Source organism: Scleropages formosus, chromosome 6, assembly GCF_900964775.1.
Source record: "Scleropages formosus chromosome 6, fSclFor1.1, whole genome shotgun sequence".
In the NCBI taxonomy this organism is placed as follows: domain Eukaryota; kingdom Metazoa; phylum Chordata; class Actinopteri; order Osteoglossiformes; family Osteoglossidae; genus Scleropages; species Scleropages formosus.
In genome coordinates this window covers 27,212,153-27,231,874 of record NC_041811.1, presented here as the reverse complement: position 1 = coordinate 27,231,874, position 19,722 = coordinate 27,212,153, and the positions used below count along the sequence as shown (strand labels likewise).

The window sequence follows — 19,722 nt, the reverse complement described above, 5'->3', positions numbered from 1 at the left end:
CATAAGTTTAATATGGCAAGATCTATTTTAATGACATTGTATCTAAATCCTATTTGCTGCTCCCTGGTTTCAAAACATAACTTAATAAACTGAAGAGGCTGGACAACTGCTTTTTTTCCCCCCTTCCACCATTCTTAATCTTTTGAGAAGGGAATGAACTTGGAAACGCTGAATGCCTCTTGAAATAAAATTACGAAAAGCAGTCTATTGAAATGAAAAAGAAAAAAGCTCAGTATACTAAAGAATGCGGCCTCTAAGAATCTAAATAATCAGAATGATTGCATTTTCTGTATTGCCTGGTATATTTTATGTACCATTATTTTTAACCTTTCTTCCACTTAAATATCCTCATAATTTTAGATATGCTAGATAATCGCCTCCGAATTATATTTCGTGAAGTTCAACAAATTCAAAACATCTAAAAGCGCAGCTCTTTAACAAAGCAAGAATGAGGTAATTGATCGGAATATCAGTCAAAGCGTTATTGCAGGATCATCAATCCTGCTTGGGTTGAAATGGACGTTCTGATCACTCGAAATGTTTGAGTAATAGCCTCTCTTAATGGTGTGTTACACATAGCACAGCGGAGGACTGGCCAAAAGAAAGAGGCCAGAGCAAGGGAGTGGTAAAGAGCAGAAAAGCTGGAAGACATGCATACATGAGGAGGCTGTGTCTCACCACGGTGAGGGACCACAGCTCTGGGAGGACGGGAAGCAACGGGAGAAACAACACAAGCAGGCCCTTTGTACTGCACGCCAATCAATACTTCTGACGTACCGCTTTAAACATGCACCGCTTGCTGGGGCCCAAGAAAGTGTGTGGGGGAAACAAGAGACAGACTCAGGAGGAACCATCAACAAACACGATGAATCTACAATGTGCCTGACGACAATTAACATTCCGAGGCACGCTCGCTTAAGTAGAGCTACTGGCCAAGCTCATGAACAATGGATCTTCTGGCCACCGTTAGATGTGCTCATCTGGGCCAGTTTCTTGCGATGCCCCTCTCTCAGCGGTAGACTGGCCCTCCATGATCATCAAAGAGAATGCAGGTAAAATTTGATAGTGTGGGACAATAAGAAGGAACACACACACACACACACACACACACACACAGTCTGAAACCACTTGTCCCGAGCAGGGTCGCGGCAAACCAGAACCTAACCCAGCAACACAGGGCACAAGGCTGGGGAGGAGGGGACACACCCAGGACATGACGCCAGTCGATCACAAGGCACCCCAAGCAGGACTCGAACCCCAGACCCACCAGAAAGCAGGACCTGACCAAACCCGCTGCGCCAATGTGGCCCCCACTAAAAATAAACAAAGCAAGTAAATTTTTACAGTACCTGAACATTTACATTTATTTAATTAGCAGATGCTTTTCTCCAAAGCAACTTACAATAGATACTCTGTAGTTTTATGAGCCCACACACCTTATTCACCACAGTGACTTACACTGCTAGATACACTACTTACAATGGGTCACTCATCCATACACCAGTGGAGCACACTCTCTCAGCGTCAGTCACATGCTGTGGGGGAAGCTGAATAGCATGTCTTTGGACTGTGGGAGGAAACCAGAGCACCCACAGGAGACCCACGTAGACACAGGGAGAACACACAAACTCCACACAGACTGAGCAGGGATCGAACCCATGTCCTCTTGCACCACCCAGGTGCTGTGAGACAGTAGTGCTACTTGCACCACATGAATCTATATTCAAGGTAAAGGTAAAAAAAAAAAAAAAAAAAAAAAAAAAAAAATACAGACACAAAAATGATAATAAGAATGACAATAATTGTTTAAGTAGAACTATAGCAAAACAAATAAATCAAAAGGGCTCCATGATTTGCAAAACTTCTTAGTGTTTTTAAAATCTTGCGACAAGTAGCGACGACCAGCCAAAACCAACATGTTTTTCAAAAATTGTTCTTTATAATCAAATGTCTTTAAATTTATTCCTACAATTTTTTTAAATTCTGCACTGCAGTTCAGTGGATGGATCATGAGCTGAACGAATGTGTTCATCATCTCTCTACAATGCTGACTCAAATCTAAATTTGGTCACTAACACAATAAGGTAGTCATACATAATTGGTAAGTATATAAGAAACGTATTTCATTTCAAAAGTTATAAGGAAAGGAAATAATATTTAACTGGAGGTGGAAGTCAAGAGATAAACATGTAACTAAAGTTATCTGTACTGCAGGATATCATTGCTATTACTGTCAAAAACTTCCAATACAATTACATTTATTATTAAAGACCCTGGGAACACAACACATTTAATAAAGTTTTTACATTGATTTTTGACAAAGGGCATTTCTTTAATCTTTGTAATTGTATTTATGTGTGTAGCATTTGTATTTTTAAAATCTGCCTGATTACTCCAGTACAGTATGCTTAGACACATTTTAATTCAGCTGTCAAACCTTCTTTCTGCAGTAACAGTGAAGCTAGTGAACAAGAAATATTTTTCCGTATTTTGAATGTAATTTAATCTTAAAAAAACTATGCAATTAAATAAAACATGCTCTGACAATGATTATTATTATTATCTCATGTTTTTAATAGTATGTTTTGGTTAGCGAAAAACCACCAATAAAAAGCTTTGATTTGCATGGTGAGACACTCTGAGACCGCTCTCTCCCTCTCTCTCACACACACAAACACACACACACACACACACACACACACACACACAGGAGAGGCTGCCTGCAGTGTTCACAGGGGACAGGCCCTCCAGGGCCAAGAATGGCTTCTGCTTCTCCACGTCCACACAGCCATTCAGATGCTGCAGCCTACTCATCTCCTCCATCGCACAAAGGGGAGGGGAGCCGCACGCTACGCTTCACACGCCTCCACACAAAGCCAGGCAAACGTACGTATAGAGGAAAGGCAAAAGGAACAAGAACATGAAATCGGAATCGCTGCATTTTTAAAATAGCACCACTCTTTCCTTTATGAAAGGAAGAAAACACAGGTAATATTTTTAAAAAATTCTCTGCAAAGGCTCAATTCCCAAAGAGCTTTTGTTGCGATCAATATTTTACTTGTCATTATTCTTTGACTGTGCAGCTGACAGAAATACAGAGAGGGAGGAGGACCCTGGGTGGGTGTCTCTGATAGTATTGTAAACTTTGATCTCTTATGCTACCGGAGAATACGTTGACCCTCATTAAAGAAAGCAGAGCATTCAAGAGGAATTTTACTAAACTAACTATTAGAACTAAGAACAGAACTATCAGTCCAGTTATTCAGGAAAATCTGCGAACGTTTCGAGTAACGGCGTAAATCGTGTTCTTAATGACAGAACATCGCAAAACGCATTTGGAGCTCAAGAAGTAAAACGGGTTCTGCTCATTTCAAGGTTGACTGCATCATTTCCATGACAGAGACGAGAGGAAAAAGTGTCCAAGTTCAGCTTGTTCAAGTATCAGTTATTCCTTTCCAAAACACTGAAGTGGCTAAACATGAGGACAGTCGGTCTTGTACGGTGCTGCAGAGCGCTCGCTGGCAGAGAGTAACACCGTCTAGTAACGCAGTCTTGTACCTGTCCTACAAAACATTACCGTGCATTTGGTGACCATAAAACAGCTAGTGAACAAGAGTATCTAGTGTGGCCGTCAGACCATCATAGAGCGGTTCAACACATCTCGCCACACACATAAGTCGCTTGGGACACGGATAAACAAATTATTTGAAGAGCCCCCATCAGTGAATCACACATTCATTCCTGCATTTTATTATGGATACACCTGTCTTGTACCACCCCTCGCCATATGATGGCACAAGCGCGTATCCACGACAGCGGCACATTTTTGAGAAAGAAGATATAAATACTACGTTGTTTATCTGGTTTCCGATCAATTAATTTTCCGAAACTGGTCCAATTAGCCCATCGTCTAGCCACACGTGCATTTACGCTCGGTCATCGTTTCTCGTCACTCTCAGGAAGCGATGGTGCCAATATTGTAGTTAGGCGTAGCAATTAGAGCAAAAGCGAGAATACAGAGCAGCGCTGCTCACCCTTTGAATGCGAGAGCGCGGCACAAATCTATTCAAAGTAACTGCCCACCCCCAGCACACGTGCCTTTTCACTGTGGCCTTTGTGCCTAATTACCACGCATGCGAGGTAGTTACACATGCATATGGGGTGAGCTGTTCCATTAAGACCTGGGGTGCGGCCTGGGAGGGCGAAGGGCTCCGCGCAACTGTAATCACCACTCAACCTACACCGTGCCGGCCAGAGCCTGGCCACTAGACAGCACGCCGCCATCGACGCCGTCGCCGTGCAAACTCCGGGCAGAGTTAACTTGGGGTGATGAAAGACTCCACAAAGCGATTCTGACTGCGCGGGCCGGCAGAAGCCGCGCGCTGAATACGAGAGCGGGGGGCCCCGGCTGTCGCTCTTTCAACACGGCCCATTTGCACATGGCTTTATCAATAATCGCCGCCGCTGAATACCCAACACACTCTATTTGGCTTCCAGTCAATTAAGCTTTAAGCTGTCAGCAAACAAGACTTTTAAGTTAATTTTGAATCACTGTGAATCCAGTTGAAGGTTGTGAAAGGGCACACTTGCAGCAGAGCAAAAAAAAGCAGTTTAATTGCTACTGGATAGACATTATGTGCTGCCACAGACCTATTGAGTCTCAGCTAATCTATTCATCAAAAGCATAAGCCAACGTCGGCACGTGACGCAGTCAAAAATATTTAGCGTTCTGTGGTGATACACCTCATCATATTGATCTGTCTTATATAGCATTCAATACAGAGCATGTTACTAATTGAATTTTAACATTGCATAACACACTGTAATGATACAGAGTGTGTTTCAATTACCTGGATGTCTAAAAATGTGCGTTTCATAATTATATGGTCAATCTATGGATGGCAGTACTGGAATAAATGGAAAAAGTGAAGCCATAAACAGAGCTTCCAGATGTGCCTTAAACATCCCCACTTTTACTCTCATTCAAAATAACCCCGTATCCGTATCAATATTCAATACAATTTTGACATGAGTCCCTGTACTTCTAAATAAAGATAATTTGATTAAGAGATTAATAGTGATGAAATACATTTTTATATTATTGCACATATGATAAAGTTAGACAGTTATGTAAAGTACACCACTGAATATTCTTCTTAGAGAAAAAAATGTACATTTTGAAACATACATTAAAAGGGACAATGATCAAAACACCAAAAATGCTTTTTTCTTTGGTGAAAAATTCTTGGGAACATATGAAATGTCATCTTAAAGGTTAAAAAGATTAACCAGATTTATTTTCTGTACTTATCTTTCTTCACTGCTGCACACACAAAAATCCATTATGGGTTGACACTTCCTTTAAAAAGGTTTCTGTGTATACAAATCTGCTAGTTTTAAAGGATAACAGCTTTCATCCGGAAATACGCATTAACAAACACTGGATGAAACTGCGACTTATGACGAACTGCTGCAGTTAAAGAGTCTACACATTTGGTGAAACTAAAGAACTATGACCCTATCTTAAAGTGTTCTCATCATTCGACTATGAAATTACAGTTTTCACCTTTGTCTGTGTGTTGGGATATTTTCACATCTAACGTTTCACAAATGAAAAGGCTTTGTAATCAAAATAAGCCAATGCATCTTTTCACAGCAACACTGAACGGAAAAACTAAATGCGTCAAAATCAAAAAAGTATAAAGTTGCAAAAATGCCTAGAATGAACATAATCTCATTAAGTGCTTTACTGAGACTGACAATAGAGGAGTGAGTGGAACTTAATCTGCCAGAGATGCTCGAGCAAGACCTGCACACTCGAGAGGTTAAAGTTGGATATTCAAGAATTTGTTAAGTGTTAAACTAAATATGAAATTGTCATTTGAAATATATCTGTCCAACATTCATTCATTTGGATTGCAAACTTTTCAGTGGAGGCATACTGCAGCTCAACTATCACAAATGTCTGTTCTTGCTTCTTTGAGACAGTCCAGAAAAAGCAGTATAATGCTACAAAAACAAGTGAATCCAACTTCAGAAAATGAATGAATAAATATATAAATAAGTAAATATACTTTTGAAGACTGTTTAAAAGCCAACAAGAACAAGCAGTGTAGTGTCATCAAACTAGGAAATTAATTAGCTAAACCAAGTGCACATATTTTTGTGTTGTTGATTTGCAACCTGTGCACTCATTAACTTCCATATAAACAGCTACCTGGACAGCCAGCCTGGTAGCAAACTAGCAAAGTGAATTAGTAAAGGGTTGCTGGGAAAGAAGTATTGAAATTTCAGACAAAAAAAAAAAAGAGGAGAAAAGCTTGTGAAATTAAGACAGAGAAAAACCAGAAAGGCAAAAAGGTCAATAAAGTTGTTTTTAAGCAAAGCCAGAATGATTCTGTTCTTCATTTGGAGCACACCGACGTATTACGATTAATGGAAAGTCTCAAATGGTAAAAACTGCAGTTTTAATTACCCTCTACTATTCACTGTCCTGGACAACAATATTTATCTGCATATTTATTTACATTTGACATACTTTGTGACCTTTTAAGGACTTAGGAATTGTACAAAACTAAGAGTAAGTCAACTTGGACTAAAGCAAACTAAATAATGATAATAATAATAATACTGATAAAGTATATGTTTCTGGTCTCAAATGATAACACATTCATTTAATATATAATAATAATCGATATGGCAAAAATTTCAATGAGTGAAATTCTGTGCCACAAAATAAATAAATAAGGCAAAAACAGGAGAAGTGGGATCCTCAGGCTATGTATGTGTGATACAGAGGGATAGAAAGGCATATGCATCATTTGATGGTTGCAGAAACAGAACATTTTTCATTGATTTACAGCACATACAATTAACATCTGATCCACCCTTTGCATCCTCAGACAAACAGTGAGAAAACTCGGGGAGAATACAGGGCAAAGACTTGATTCTGTCGTTAAAAAGGCAACAAAAAAAAAAAAAAATCTGATTTGCTCTGACAGTCAAGTTATATGATTTATAATCTCACACAATAGATGCCAGTAAATATCAACTTTATTATGTTTTTGTTTAGAGCTGAAAGGCTCTTTAGGTATCTAGTATCAGCTGGGATTCACTTTACTGCAATCCAAGCATAAGCGCTGTGTTCTTAACACTTCAGTCACTCACTCATTCAAAAAATACTTAAAATTCAGAGCAGCAGACTGAGTATTGTTCAGATATACCAATGTAAGCATGAAGGGGTTAACCTCTCACTGGCGTATTGATAAGTGATAAAATGAATGATAAATGCTTGGCTTGTTAAACCAAATGCTTTTACTGGGTTTAATCTTCTCGAGGAACAACCTTGGAAGCTCTTAATGTTCCTGGTATAAGTAAATACTTTCCTTCACAATTAAATCCAAGGGAAGCTGTTAGTGGTTATCATGAAGAATACAGCCCTTAAAAAGCTGAGTGGCTGGACACACCAAATGTCTTTTTTCACATCAATTTTTGTCATATCATGACTTGAACTCTGCTTTAGCTTTTACAAATTAAGAGCATGATGTTTCGCTAGATGTGACTCTTAAATTCCTGCTCAGATTAAGTACAAGTCGGGGAGTAAATCAAAACAATAGACTGACAAAGGCCACTGGTGAAAGAAACCAGTGAACCATAGGCTCTTCAGAATAACCATATTACTCTCCTATTAGGTAACAAATTGAATCACAGCTGAATAAAAACGCAAAAATGAACACTTGAGAGCTGCCAATAGAAAAAATAATAATATCCAATTGTTGGCAATTGTGAATAACTTGAATTTGCAATCAACAAATCATCATGTGCATGGAGTCTAATTTCAGAAATCATAATAAAACCACAATAAGGTGATGAAGAGGAATGAAGAGAATACCGTTTTTCCATTTTTGTTTCTCATCTGAGCGCACCAAAAACGGTTCAGAATCGTACCAGAGATGCATTCTACATTTCATTATTAATTACAAACAGCCCATAGTGCAAACTGTTGTACTGTACTCAGTACAGCTACAAATGCAGAAACAGTTTGTCAGACAGCAACGTTCATCTTTCTTTGTGCCTGAAGACGATGACGTGATGAGAAATTATTTAAAAAAAATAAATAAAAAATCTTGCCAGTCGCCTCTTAATAAAACGAACCAGTGTTGAGTCAAAAACAGCCAAAACATTTCCAACGTGTACAAATGAGCTCCTGCTGATCCAACAGCACTCCCTGAATGCACCGAATACAAACAAAACACAATCGCCCCTGGAAATGAATTGTTACTGCACTCCTCTCACTAGCTTCTTGTCTTCACTCTATTTCTTTAATCAATTTTTCAATCTAATTTCAGCTTTTTTTGTGGAGGAGCTTCCTGAAGCAATTTAGTGCCACGGAGAAAGGGAGCCATCCCGTAATTCAATACAGAGTTAATCAATAAACAACTTGTTCCTACTACTCACTTGGCTATTTTTTTCCTTCCCTGTTTACACAGGTCAAATGTCGTCAGCTTACTTAACCAAATACGGAGTGTGTTCTGCTGAGTCAAGTTGGACTAGTGGAAGCTCTTCAACCGCTTGGCCCGGTCCGGAGTACTGTGAACCCAGAACACCGTCATACAAATATGTACTTTATGAAACAGTCTTGGAGAAGCATTCGCTTGTACTGTCCCTGTCCTTTCATTTTCACAGCACTGTAAAAGCATACTTTAGTAGCAAAAACTGCCAAATTAGGAGAGATGACAGCAGCGATAAGGTGCCCCAGGAAAAAGAGAGAGAAAAATCAATTACGCTATAATTAATGCGGGCGATCCGGTAGTTTCTGTTGTAAAACGGCGGACAGCAGAGCCCAGCAGGTGCGGCTGCGAGCCCGTCCCCGTCCCCTGCCTATTTCTGCTCTGTGTGCAGCTCTCTGGGAGCTGCCGCGCTCTGCGCCTATTGTTCCAGGTGTCCGTTCAGGCTCATTCAGCGGGAGGCGCTTTTGTTCGGGCCCCCGCTTTCGAAGCGCTCCCTTTCGCAGGGATCTCCCCCCCAGGACAAGCCCCTTGTCTGGTCTGCCATTTCCTGGGGTGGAGGGGGACAGGTGCAGCCCCACGGAGGAGCGCCAGTGGCACCTCCAGGCCCTTTGCCCACTGACACGGGCCCCAGGGCCAGGGGGTCCGCCCCAGCTGAGACCATCTGTCGCCCACCCCCCGCCCGCCCACCACCTACAGATGCAGGGCCTGCCCGGGCCCACATTAGGCACACGGCAGAAGTCAACCACCCAACAAAGTTCCCGCTGGGATCCGTTTAAGGGGCTTATGCTGGGCAGGGCAGCACTCGCGGGCCCCTGTCACTACTCATCGTCGTGGCGTGGACTCAAAGGGCCAGGCTGCCCCAGATCAAAGCCACTTTTAATTTGGATTTAATCACCGAAGCCCAAGAAAAGAAACCGTCAGCATCACCTCGCTCAGGCCATTGTTACGGGATAAGAGGCTCTGCTCTTCCTTCAGCAGCCGTTCCAGAGCCGAGTGCAGGAGGAAAAGAGGGGGAGAAAAACCACCGTCCCGTCCCGCCCCGCCCGCCCCGCCCGCCCCACCAACCCCCTAACATCCACGCCGAACACTCACAAGGTCTGTATTTTTACATGATCAGTAAACTTAGCCTAAACCGATTTCTGGACACTGTAAACTCCTCCTTCCTTGTTATGACAAAATGCATTATTCTCAGTTATTACAACTTCTTTACAGTGACAGTGCACTGGTTTCATAAATTTGTCTTTAGTTCCACATCTCAGAGTAAACAGAAGTGCATTTTACAACAGGCACAAGCTTTGAATGCACAATTATCGAAACAAAGTCAGTTTCTCCAGTACCACTATTTGCTGATGCGCATTACGCCGGTAGCTACATATGGAACTGACTGCAAACACAAAGGCAACTGCGACGGATAATGTAGAACATGGAGCTGTTCAGAGACCAGTAAAAAATGGGTTTGAAAGCAATGTGTTTTGAGACCTTTCTTTAATGTTGAAAGGGATTCAGCAGTTCTGAGGGACGGAGGCATTAACAACCAAGAGAGAAATTATCGCTCAAATGAAAGGAATGCACAGTATTATCACAATAATGGTCAGGCCAACAAAAAATCTCACATTGCAAGGGTGAAAAACCAGTTTATTTTCAGGGGCAGAATCAATTACCATTATCCGTTAAACCCAAGAATGAGTAACAGAAATTTTCCCTAAGCAACTAAAGACGATGACTCCTGTTCTACAACAGAAGGATCGCACCTTAGCATCACACCTCCATTAAAAAAGTTACTTTTGTAGGTTAGTCGAGTGGTCAGACAGTCCAAGGAGATACTGTAAGACACCGAGAGCCAAGGCCAAAGGCCCATACTGGGAACGGGACCAGAGTGGGAATACGGACGAGGGAACTGGCAGTATTGATTCAGCCTGGGTCCGGCTCACTGTGGAGGCCCCGGTGTGCAGCAAGGCCCCCCCTGCCAAGAGTGTAACACAGAAACACCTCAGACACTCAGACACACAACTGTTCGGCCAAGAACCATCTTCATGGTGGAAATATCCCCTGATTACAGTGGTTGAGGCTGATGGGGCAGCGGTCGCCTCCTACCTGCTTTTGCAATTGGCTTCCTCGGTGGATGCCTATTACAATTAGACCCCCTTCCCTCCCCCAGCCCCTCCGTCTCTCAGTAAAACAGCAGTGCTGCATTCTGGTGTGCAGGCAGGACGTGGGACTCTGCTGTGAAATGGATTACCGGGTTCGAGGGGCGCAGGCCGCATCGCTAGCGAACATAAACTAGCTCTTCCTGCAAACCTGATGGAAACCATGCTGCCACCCCCTTTGTGTGCACTGACAGGATTGGGGGGGGGGGGAACTTACAAATGCCCCCTAAAAGGCCACCTGACCCCAGGGCAATATCATGGAAAGACACTGGTCACTGTGTCACTGATTTCACATGTTTACTAATAATTGTGCTTTTATAACCTGATGATCATCAATAGGGTCATTCCTTACGAATCAACCGCTGAACTACCAGCGGAAGCGAGTCCCTTTTGAACATGAAGGCTGAAACTCCTGCAGAAGTTGCCCGCCTTGCAAAAACCAAGAAACACATACACGTTTTACTTTTATTTGATTCAGCAGACCCTCTACCCCAAAGTGATGCACAACTCAAAGAAAACACAACTAGAATGGTTTCGCACTTCACTGCATATAGAATTCCAACAGCATGTGCCAAAATAAATTTAACTTGATTTACTTTTTCTCATCTTTGCACAGTAATTTTGCACAAAGGGGAAAATGATGGTGAGATGAGATAAATGTTAAAAATACAAATCTCTGAATATTTTACAGAGAGGAAAGCATTTTTTAAGGGGACAAAAAGAAATCTAAAAACACATCACACTTGCACTCTGCTTCATGAAACCTGAAAAGAGCAGGGACCACATCGTTTACAGCAGCTATGTGAAACAAGCCCTGAGCAAGCAACTGAGAAGATGTACTGTACATGTCTGAATAGGCCACAGCCCTCGGGCAGCACCAGCTAATGGAGCATACCTAATATGTTTTGCTCTTGTGGCTTTGAATAGGTTTTTTTTTTCTTTTTTTTTTTTTTTTGCAGAAAAGAAGCAGATCCTGACTTTGACCTCACACATGCACTCTGACACAGTGCAAAAACAAGGTTAAACTGCTCTCCCTACCTAAGTTCAGCCGTAAGTGTGCTGCACTGTTGCTCTACTGCCACCTATGGCTGACAGTGGTACTGCAGCAGGGTATAATGGCCTAAACCCCGGCACATCTGTCTCGATTAGAGTGAATTTCGCTATGCTGCCCTCGTTTCCTACGGAACGGTGCTTGCTGCAGCTGGTGTGTATATATTTATTACAATTCTTCCCCTTGCATTAGCCATGCCATTTATCCAAATAGGCTCAAATTCAGCTATCCAGCCTTCACTGCTCACTCTGGCGTGCATACAAATGCACTCTTGCTAAGCACAAGCTTGTATACGCCACAAATTCAGGAGATTGTCCACCAGACTTTTTCTGGTAATATCAGAAGTTGATATTGAACCCACGGTCCACCTCACCTGATCCACAGCCATCTGGATGTCCCCTCCATAGCGTCAGTACATTTACTCATTTAGCAGACGCTTTTGTCCAAAGCGACGTACATCTCAGCAAAAGTACAATTTATGCATTACATTAAGAGAAGGAGACATAGCTGCAGACATGTGACTCAAGCAAACCTAGTTCGTTACCTACCACTTGCTGCTCCGAGGTTCATTGTTCAAGTAGGTGCATAACACAAGATAGACAAATCCTGATACCCTCCTACCATTTTTTTTTTTATAATAATATTAATATACACAAGCAAGCAAATACAATGCCGGAGTAGTGGCTGATTAAAGGCTTTATCTGGTGATGCTCATGAAGTTACGGTGCATGAATATTTACACCGTACATGAGCTGGAGAGATCCTGGGTGAAATGGGTCCAGAAAAGGTGAGTTTTCAGACCCTTGTTGAATGTAGACAGAGTTTCCGCAGTTCTGAGTGAGAGGGGAAGGTCGTTCCACCACAACGGAGCCAGAACCGAGAACCTCCGTGCTTTACCTTTTTCAAATTCCAGAACACCTGCCAGGTGCCATTGCCCTGTGAAGTATTCACCCTGGCTCAGAGTCACTGTGTGGTTATCCAACTGTCCTCTTATTCACTCACTTTGTGTCCCACGTTCACACACCTGTGTCACTGACAGGTGATGACAGCTACATTTACATTTATTTATTTAGCAGATGCTTTTCTCCAAAGCAATATCCAATGAACTCTATGTAGTGTTATCAGATCACACACCTTATTCACAGAGGTGACTTACACCTTACACTGCTAGATACAGTACTTACAATGGGTCACTCATCCATTCATCAGTGGAACACACACACACACACACACACACACACACACACACACACACACACACACACACACACACACACACTCTCTCTCTGTCACTTACACACTGTGGGGGAAACTGAACAGCATATGTCTTTGGACTGTGGGAGGAAACCAGAGCACCTGAAAAAAAGCCACACAGACATGGGGGGAACATGCAAACTCCACACAGACTGAGCGGGGATCAAACCTACGTCCTCTCACACCACCCAGGCGCTGTGAGACAGCAGCGCTACTCGCTGTGCCGCCGTGCTGCTACGTGGAGAAAAATTAAAATTACCCGTTGAAAGCATGCAGGTCATGAGAATTAGAATTTAAAACTACAAAAGAAGAACAAACAAAATAAACCCCCCAAGGAAAAAAAAAAAAAAAAAACTGTGGAATACAGACGGGAAGCAAATATGCTTCATTTCTCCCAGGAACAAAGCCTTTACTTTATATATTCCATAGATTTATTGAGGCAGAGATGCAAAGTAGGGTTCTACACACAATACTCCTGCCTGGCAGGGTTAATACTGAATCAATGTAGGGGAAAAGGAGAACAACAACAACAGTAAACAAACAGACGAGGATGCCAACAGCTGTGAAGGCGCTGCAGAGGAGGCAGGTGGGAGACGGTGGGGGAAGGATGAAGAGGAGAGCAGCGCCTGATGGAAGGCAAAGTGGATAACCCGTGACAAGAGTCGTGACCTCTGACTCCTGCACCCCCGGCTCAAGCACGGGCTACAGCCGGCCAAACAAAGGGAGCGCGGCTCTGTCCACCCCGTACCTCCTCCTCTCTTCACTCATGTCATAGCCTCTCTCCTCTGTGACCTTCTCTAGTATAAACATATTATATACGTAAAATTCTGCTGTTTAATATTTAAATGTATAACAATTACAACACTTCTTATATCTGTCCATGCCAGTAAAACAGGGCATGGAATCTAGGGCAAAATAAAACTCAATTAACAACATAAAGCTTAAAAACATTTCAGTACACACCTGCTTCAGTTTAACACCTTTCCTTGCATTATCTAAAAACAGTCATAAAACTAAGAAAAAAAAAGTTTAAATATGTAGAAATTCATTTTGCTTGCTTTTGAAATTCATTTTTTTTTTCTTTTCAATAAGTTTGCCTGTTTTCAGAAAAGTGCTCCTTCAGAATGACCTCCTGCACCCCTAGTTTTTAAAGATTTGATTAGGGGAGGAGAGTTGTATTTCAGAAAACGCAATAAGTTGTCCCTAATAACATGAGAGATGATGGCTGATTTGCAACATCCTCCTGGTGACCTGCTCAGTGGACCCCGCCTTCCAAGAGCAAGGGATCAAAACCCCACCCCTCGTTCCCCTCTAAACAACTAGGTCACATCACACTTGTTTTCTTACGACCCAAAGGAACCAGCTGGGCGCACAAGCCTCGGGTCTATTTAACAGCATTTACACAAGCAAACCCCCTAACAAAGTCCAAACCTAGTTGTGCTCAGTTAACCTGAATCAATGAGAACAATGGCAGCAGTCTCACTCAACTCCAGACCTGAGGTTTCCATTGCAATGACCACCACTGAAATTAAGGGTCAGAGCAGGAGGACTACTGCTGCCATAACTTTGTCAGGATGACCTTTTACCCCTTGGGTGACATTCATAGACTGGGCTTTGTACGAGGCAGTGCTATAAAATGGCCCAATGTTCGGCTATGTTAGAAATACCACAGTAACAGGAGTGTAACAGCACAATGAATAGGGTGACCTTTACATTCCATTTCTAAACTCAGTACCGTCGTGTTAGGATGTGATAATAACAGAAAACGCACAGTAAAACAGGAAACTTCTCATTAAAACTACCCTCAGCCCCTGACCAATGACCACATCAAACTTATGGGGAAATATGCATGCATAGTATTCTCTTCATTGAATTGATAAAGGAAAAATAAAAAAAAATCCAGAAGGTCAAACAGCAGCACTGAAATCTGATTTGGATAAAGTTGATCCCTGGGGTATTCCATCAATGGGCTGCTCTGATGACAGATGGAATCATGAGGAAAAACTCAAATTGCAGGGGGGTGATGGGGTGACATGCAGATGAGCTCTAAAGTACCATAAGGAAGCAGTGAAATCTACTACAGACCACACTAAGGATCCCACTCGCTAAGGACCAAGGAGCAACTGTCCAAAGTGAACAAGGAAAATGCTCGATAGGATAATAACCTTCAACAAAGGATGATTTAGCCAAAATGGCCTACAGTGAAACTGTACCCCTTCATGAAACCAGACATGGAAATTCAGGTCAAGTACCTTGTTCAAGGTAATACAGCAGGTTTTCTCCAAGGACTTTAACCAACAACCTTCAGGCCGAGAAAGTATCAATAAGCCCAATGCTGCTTGATGACCTCCAGTTTACTATGCCTCCAAAACATCAGCTCAGCTGTAGAGTTCCGTTTCACCGCTTTACCGTTTCCATCATTCGCACTCTAGAGTATCTTCAATGTGAACGATGGAAACGGTAAAACACTGCTGCAGGTGTTGGTGTTCTGACAGCGTGGGAAAACTGAAAACTGTGATATTTTGCTAAATGTGACCTGATCGAATCTGATTTCTTGGAAACAGGCACATGAGTTAAAAATACCGGGGAACCACGCTAGTGCCGCGATTCGGAAATCTCACACCAACTGTAAACGCATTTGGGAATTGCATCTTATAGCAGACTTGACCGGTTTGACTTCAACTAATTTAAAACCTAGGTGCAGGAAGCAGCAGATTTAAGCTGCAGTACAGAAGGCAGGACAGACCGTCTTCACTATAGGCAAGTTAAACATGTGACTGTACTGTATTTACTGTAGTCTAGAATCATGTGTCTGCATCTAAATCCCTCTTTCTCTTGATGTAATGCACTTTTTGTATTGTTCTCCGAGATGTACATCGCTTTGGAGAAAAGTGTCTGCTAAATGAACACATATGAAAGTACTGACATTCAGGGCAGCAGATAGCCATCACCTACAAGAACACGGGTTTGAATCCCTGCTCCCACTCAGGTATCCTCAAGCAAGGTACTTACCCTGATTTGCTCCAGTAAAAATAACTGAGGTATGTAAATGGATCAACGACTAAGTGTACAAACTTAGTGCTACGAGTCGTTTTGGAGAAATTCTTCAGGTAAATGAAAAAATAATAATTGCAATGACATTACAACAGAAGGGCAATATATTAAGCATAAAGCATACAAAAAACTATTAAGGAAACCGCGACTTCAGCACTTGAAGACGTTTTAGATTTTGGTGCCGAGAATGGCAGAGAGCAGGTGCGCCAGCTCAGTCCCTTTGAGGTGCGGAGGGACCGACCAGCTGACAAAAGGTACAGATGGTGTCTTACAGGAGTCAAAGCTTTCAGGACTTGCAATATGTGCTGAAAGCCTGAAAAATGTGCTTTGCTTGATGTTACCAGACAAACGTACTATTTTGGAAAAGCAAACTTTTAACTATCCGTTACCATAACTTCAGTCCCTGCTCGTTGAACTTTAATGAAAAAGGCAGTGTTGTGCATCTCTCCCAGTTCCAGTGAATATCAAGGATCTCGCTCTCCTATTGTTTAGGCCACCGTCTATTGTCTTCTTTGCTATCGCAATCCCTTTTCAGGGAACAATCTGCAGGCACTTGAACTGTCAGGTCGTAAAACATGAGCCAGCGTGTCTCAGAACGTAAAGAGTTTGCACTGCTCACATTTGCAGAGGGTTAAAGCCCAAGTCTGGGCACAAAGCTGAAAAATGCTTTTACAAAAGGAAGAAAATCTTTTACAAAAAAAATCTTCCTATGAACACCAGCTTTTGGACAAATTGAGGAACTCTCTAATCCTCTGGTCTGCTTCTAATGAGACAAACAGATACCATTCAGTGCTTTTGTACCGCAGGAAACAGGTTGCTTGAGACAGATTAAGAGAAGACCCTTAACCACATTAGAAGGCAGGGACAGATATTTGTGATCGATGTGTCGTGTCGGCTTCTCCCTCAGCCATCATCTTCCCTCATTCGTACTGGACCGTTCCTTCCTCATCGCAAGGAGCATTAACAACCCCAATCACCTTCTCTTGTGCACCGAGCACCGAGCAGAAGGTCAGCCTCTTTCGAATCCCCACAGAGATAGGAGACCGAGCGTTGGAAGCTGCAAGGCAATGCACGTTGGGGGGGGAAGGAAGTTTAAAGCACTGAAGGAATCCACTACCTTGTGTTGTGTCTACCCTCTGGGATGCTTGCATTTTTTTCCACGTTTACACTGCGCAAACAGAGCCGGTGCAATACGGAAAGCAATCACTGGCTACATCAAAAATAAAATATGCTTTCTGGCCAAGGCCTCTGCAGGCAGTCAATACCACAGACATGCTTGACAATTTATCATTTTTCAGCTCTCATTTTTCACGCATTGACAACGTGTTTTTCCATTTATTTTCACAGCATCGGATCTGCTGAAGAAGTTAACTACAACAGAAATAGGGTTTTTCGTTTGTCATGTGACAGATTTCATATCAAAATTCTCATCTTCGGTAGTCTTGATTGGCACATCCTGGCTTTTTTTTTTTTTTTTTAAATTACCACCCAACAGCTCAAATATTAGAAAAGTTACAGTGTATATTATGGTTTTATTATTGCTATTATTATCATCATCTCTGCTATTGTACTCATACATTATGCAGTATTATGTAAGAGCGCATTTCAGCGGATAGCAGAACTTCCAAGAGGTCACCCTGCAGAGGATTTAAGGAAAAAGACACCGTGACTTTCAGTGCAGATAGCTAGAGGTTTAGAAGACACAAACAGATACACAGAGGTCTCCTCTTGACTCCCAGAGGTTCAGGGTTCCCATTGTTCTCATTTCACTAGCAGGGCCATGGTGGCACTTTAGTCTCAGCATACACTGGACACGTGCCAAAAAGTATGTTAAATATGATATATTTATTATAACTATATAAAAAGAATAATCTTTAAATACTGAACCTACACAACTGCAAAAAAATAACCCCAGTGCATCTCGTTAACATAGCTTTTCTAGTACATTTAGAGCATACGTACTCTTAGATACAGAGTAAGCGGACTGAACGAGGTGAAGCTCACAAGCTGCTGTTGTTGCACGTATCTGAGCTGTGTCGGTCAACAGTAATGACAGCCTTGGGATTGTCACAGCAGGTCATTAGGCCTCCCGGCCCGCCCTCACGACCCCGCGGGAGCACATGAGGGGCTGCTTCCCCAGCCCCCTCTGAATTGGAATAATGAACTATCAAAGTGCCGCACTGATGCATGGGCAGACACCTCAAATCCTCACTCATTTCTCTCCATTTCCTGAGGAACACATAATAAACACACCACATTTTAAAAGAGACTGAACACTAAGCGCAGTAAACTGAACAAGGACTTAATGTGGACGTGTGTGGCGGCAGAGCCGTTGAGGGTCCATTCATCGGCAGCTTCCATGGGGATTCACGAGGGAGAGGAGAGGAGTGGGGAGAGCGGCCTTTGTTGACCTGAGATGGGAGGGATGTTTGTCCTCCCCTGAACCACGCTTCTGTTTGCGCTGGGCACCTCATTCATATGCGATTAGCAGGGTGGTCAATGCTCTGAATGGTGTAGGTCCTCAAACAAACACAGCGGGCAACTGGCAAGCCGATCCCCTCATCATCACCATGGGCCCCTTTATTATAGAAGCACATCTCCACCAGGCCCAAAATAGCCTTTTTAATCCCAGGACTCATTCTGCTGCTTACAACTCATTTAATCTCATAAAAAAACATTTTGTTAAGTTTATATATTACATATTTATTTGAACCTGACATTTATGACAATGGTGTGTTAATTGTAAACACAATGAACCGTAGTAGCGCAAATAAAATTGCGCTTGCACCTGCCAGTGACCTGCGCAGTATGAGGTCACCTGGTTTTTCTACACAGAAGCTTGCAATTTCTTTGCAGATGACTCTTTTGCAGACTATTGCAAGCAACAATACATCATTCTAAAGGGACCCTGAAATTATGGACTGCCCAACTTATGATCCGGTGCTGCCCTACGATAGGTCCTCTCCTCTAAATAAACAACACAGCAATAAAATTAAGAGAAACCCAGAGCAAACGGAACCAAGCAATTACAATGTCATAATATCATGAAAAGCAAACGGAAACTGGAGCAACATTTTGCCCAAGATGCAGTATTTTGATGGTATATTGTGTGTGTGTGTGTGTGTGAGAGAGAGAGAGAGAGATACAGAAAACTAAAACAGAAAAGGAAAGGTAAATAAGAAAATTTTAAATATTATATCCTCGGCAAAGTCGTGCATACATTGGCTGAAATGCGGAAGAAAAAACTATTCGCTGGAGCCTTAACTTACCAGCAGTGATGTCATCATCAGCGGCATCAATCTCCTCCTCGGGGGCCTTGACTTCAGTAGGCTGGACTTCTGGCGGAGGAGGGGCCGGCTGAGCATTCTCCGTAGCTGTTCCAGCTGTGAAGACAACACGCACACACGCACGTCAACTGGATATTGCAGCTCTCCTGGTGACTACTTGCAGTGAAATCAAGTATACACACATTCATTTTCATTTTCCTCTATTTTTCGTATTCCTTAAGCATATTATCTCAAATAAGGCTTCTTCGCTGGTTGGTCATTTGAAAAGCGAGACATTTTATTAGCCTGTAACCCTTCACATTACACCCACTTTATCCTGTGAGCTAATTTAGCCTTTATTCTACAATTACCAATTAAAATAAGCTTTTCATTAGAACCTGGCAAATTAATCAATGTGGCTCTGAGCGCGACACGTACTT

At 42.4% G+C, this 19,722-nt stretch overlaps 1 protein-coding gene across 2 annotated transcripts in view; it reads right to left on the bottom strand.

The window, feature by feature from the left end:
• wdr7 (WD repeat domain 7) overlaps positions 1-19,722 on the bottom strand; it is a 134,298-nt gene that overhangs the window by 55,026 nt on the left and 59,550 nt on the right. For both annotated transcript variants that reach the window (XM_018753920.2, XM_018753931.2), the window contains one exon: positions 19,286-19,399. In XM_018753920.2, coding sequence (XP_018609436.2) covers positions 19,286-19,399 — 114 coding nt within the window. The remainder of the gene's footprint in view (positions 1-19,285; positions 19,400-19,722) is intronic.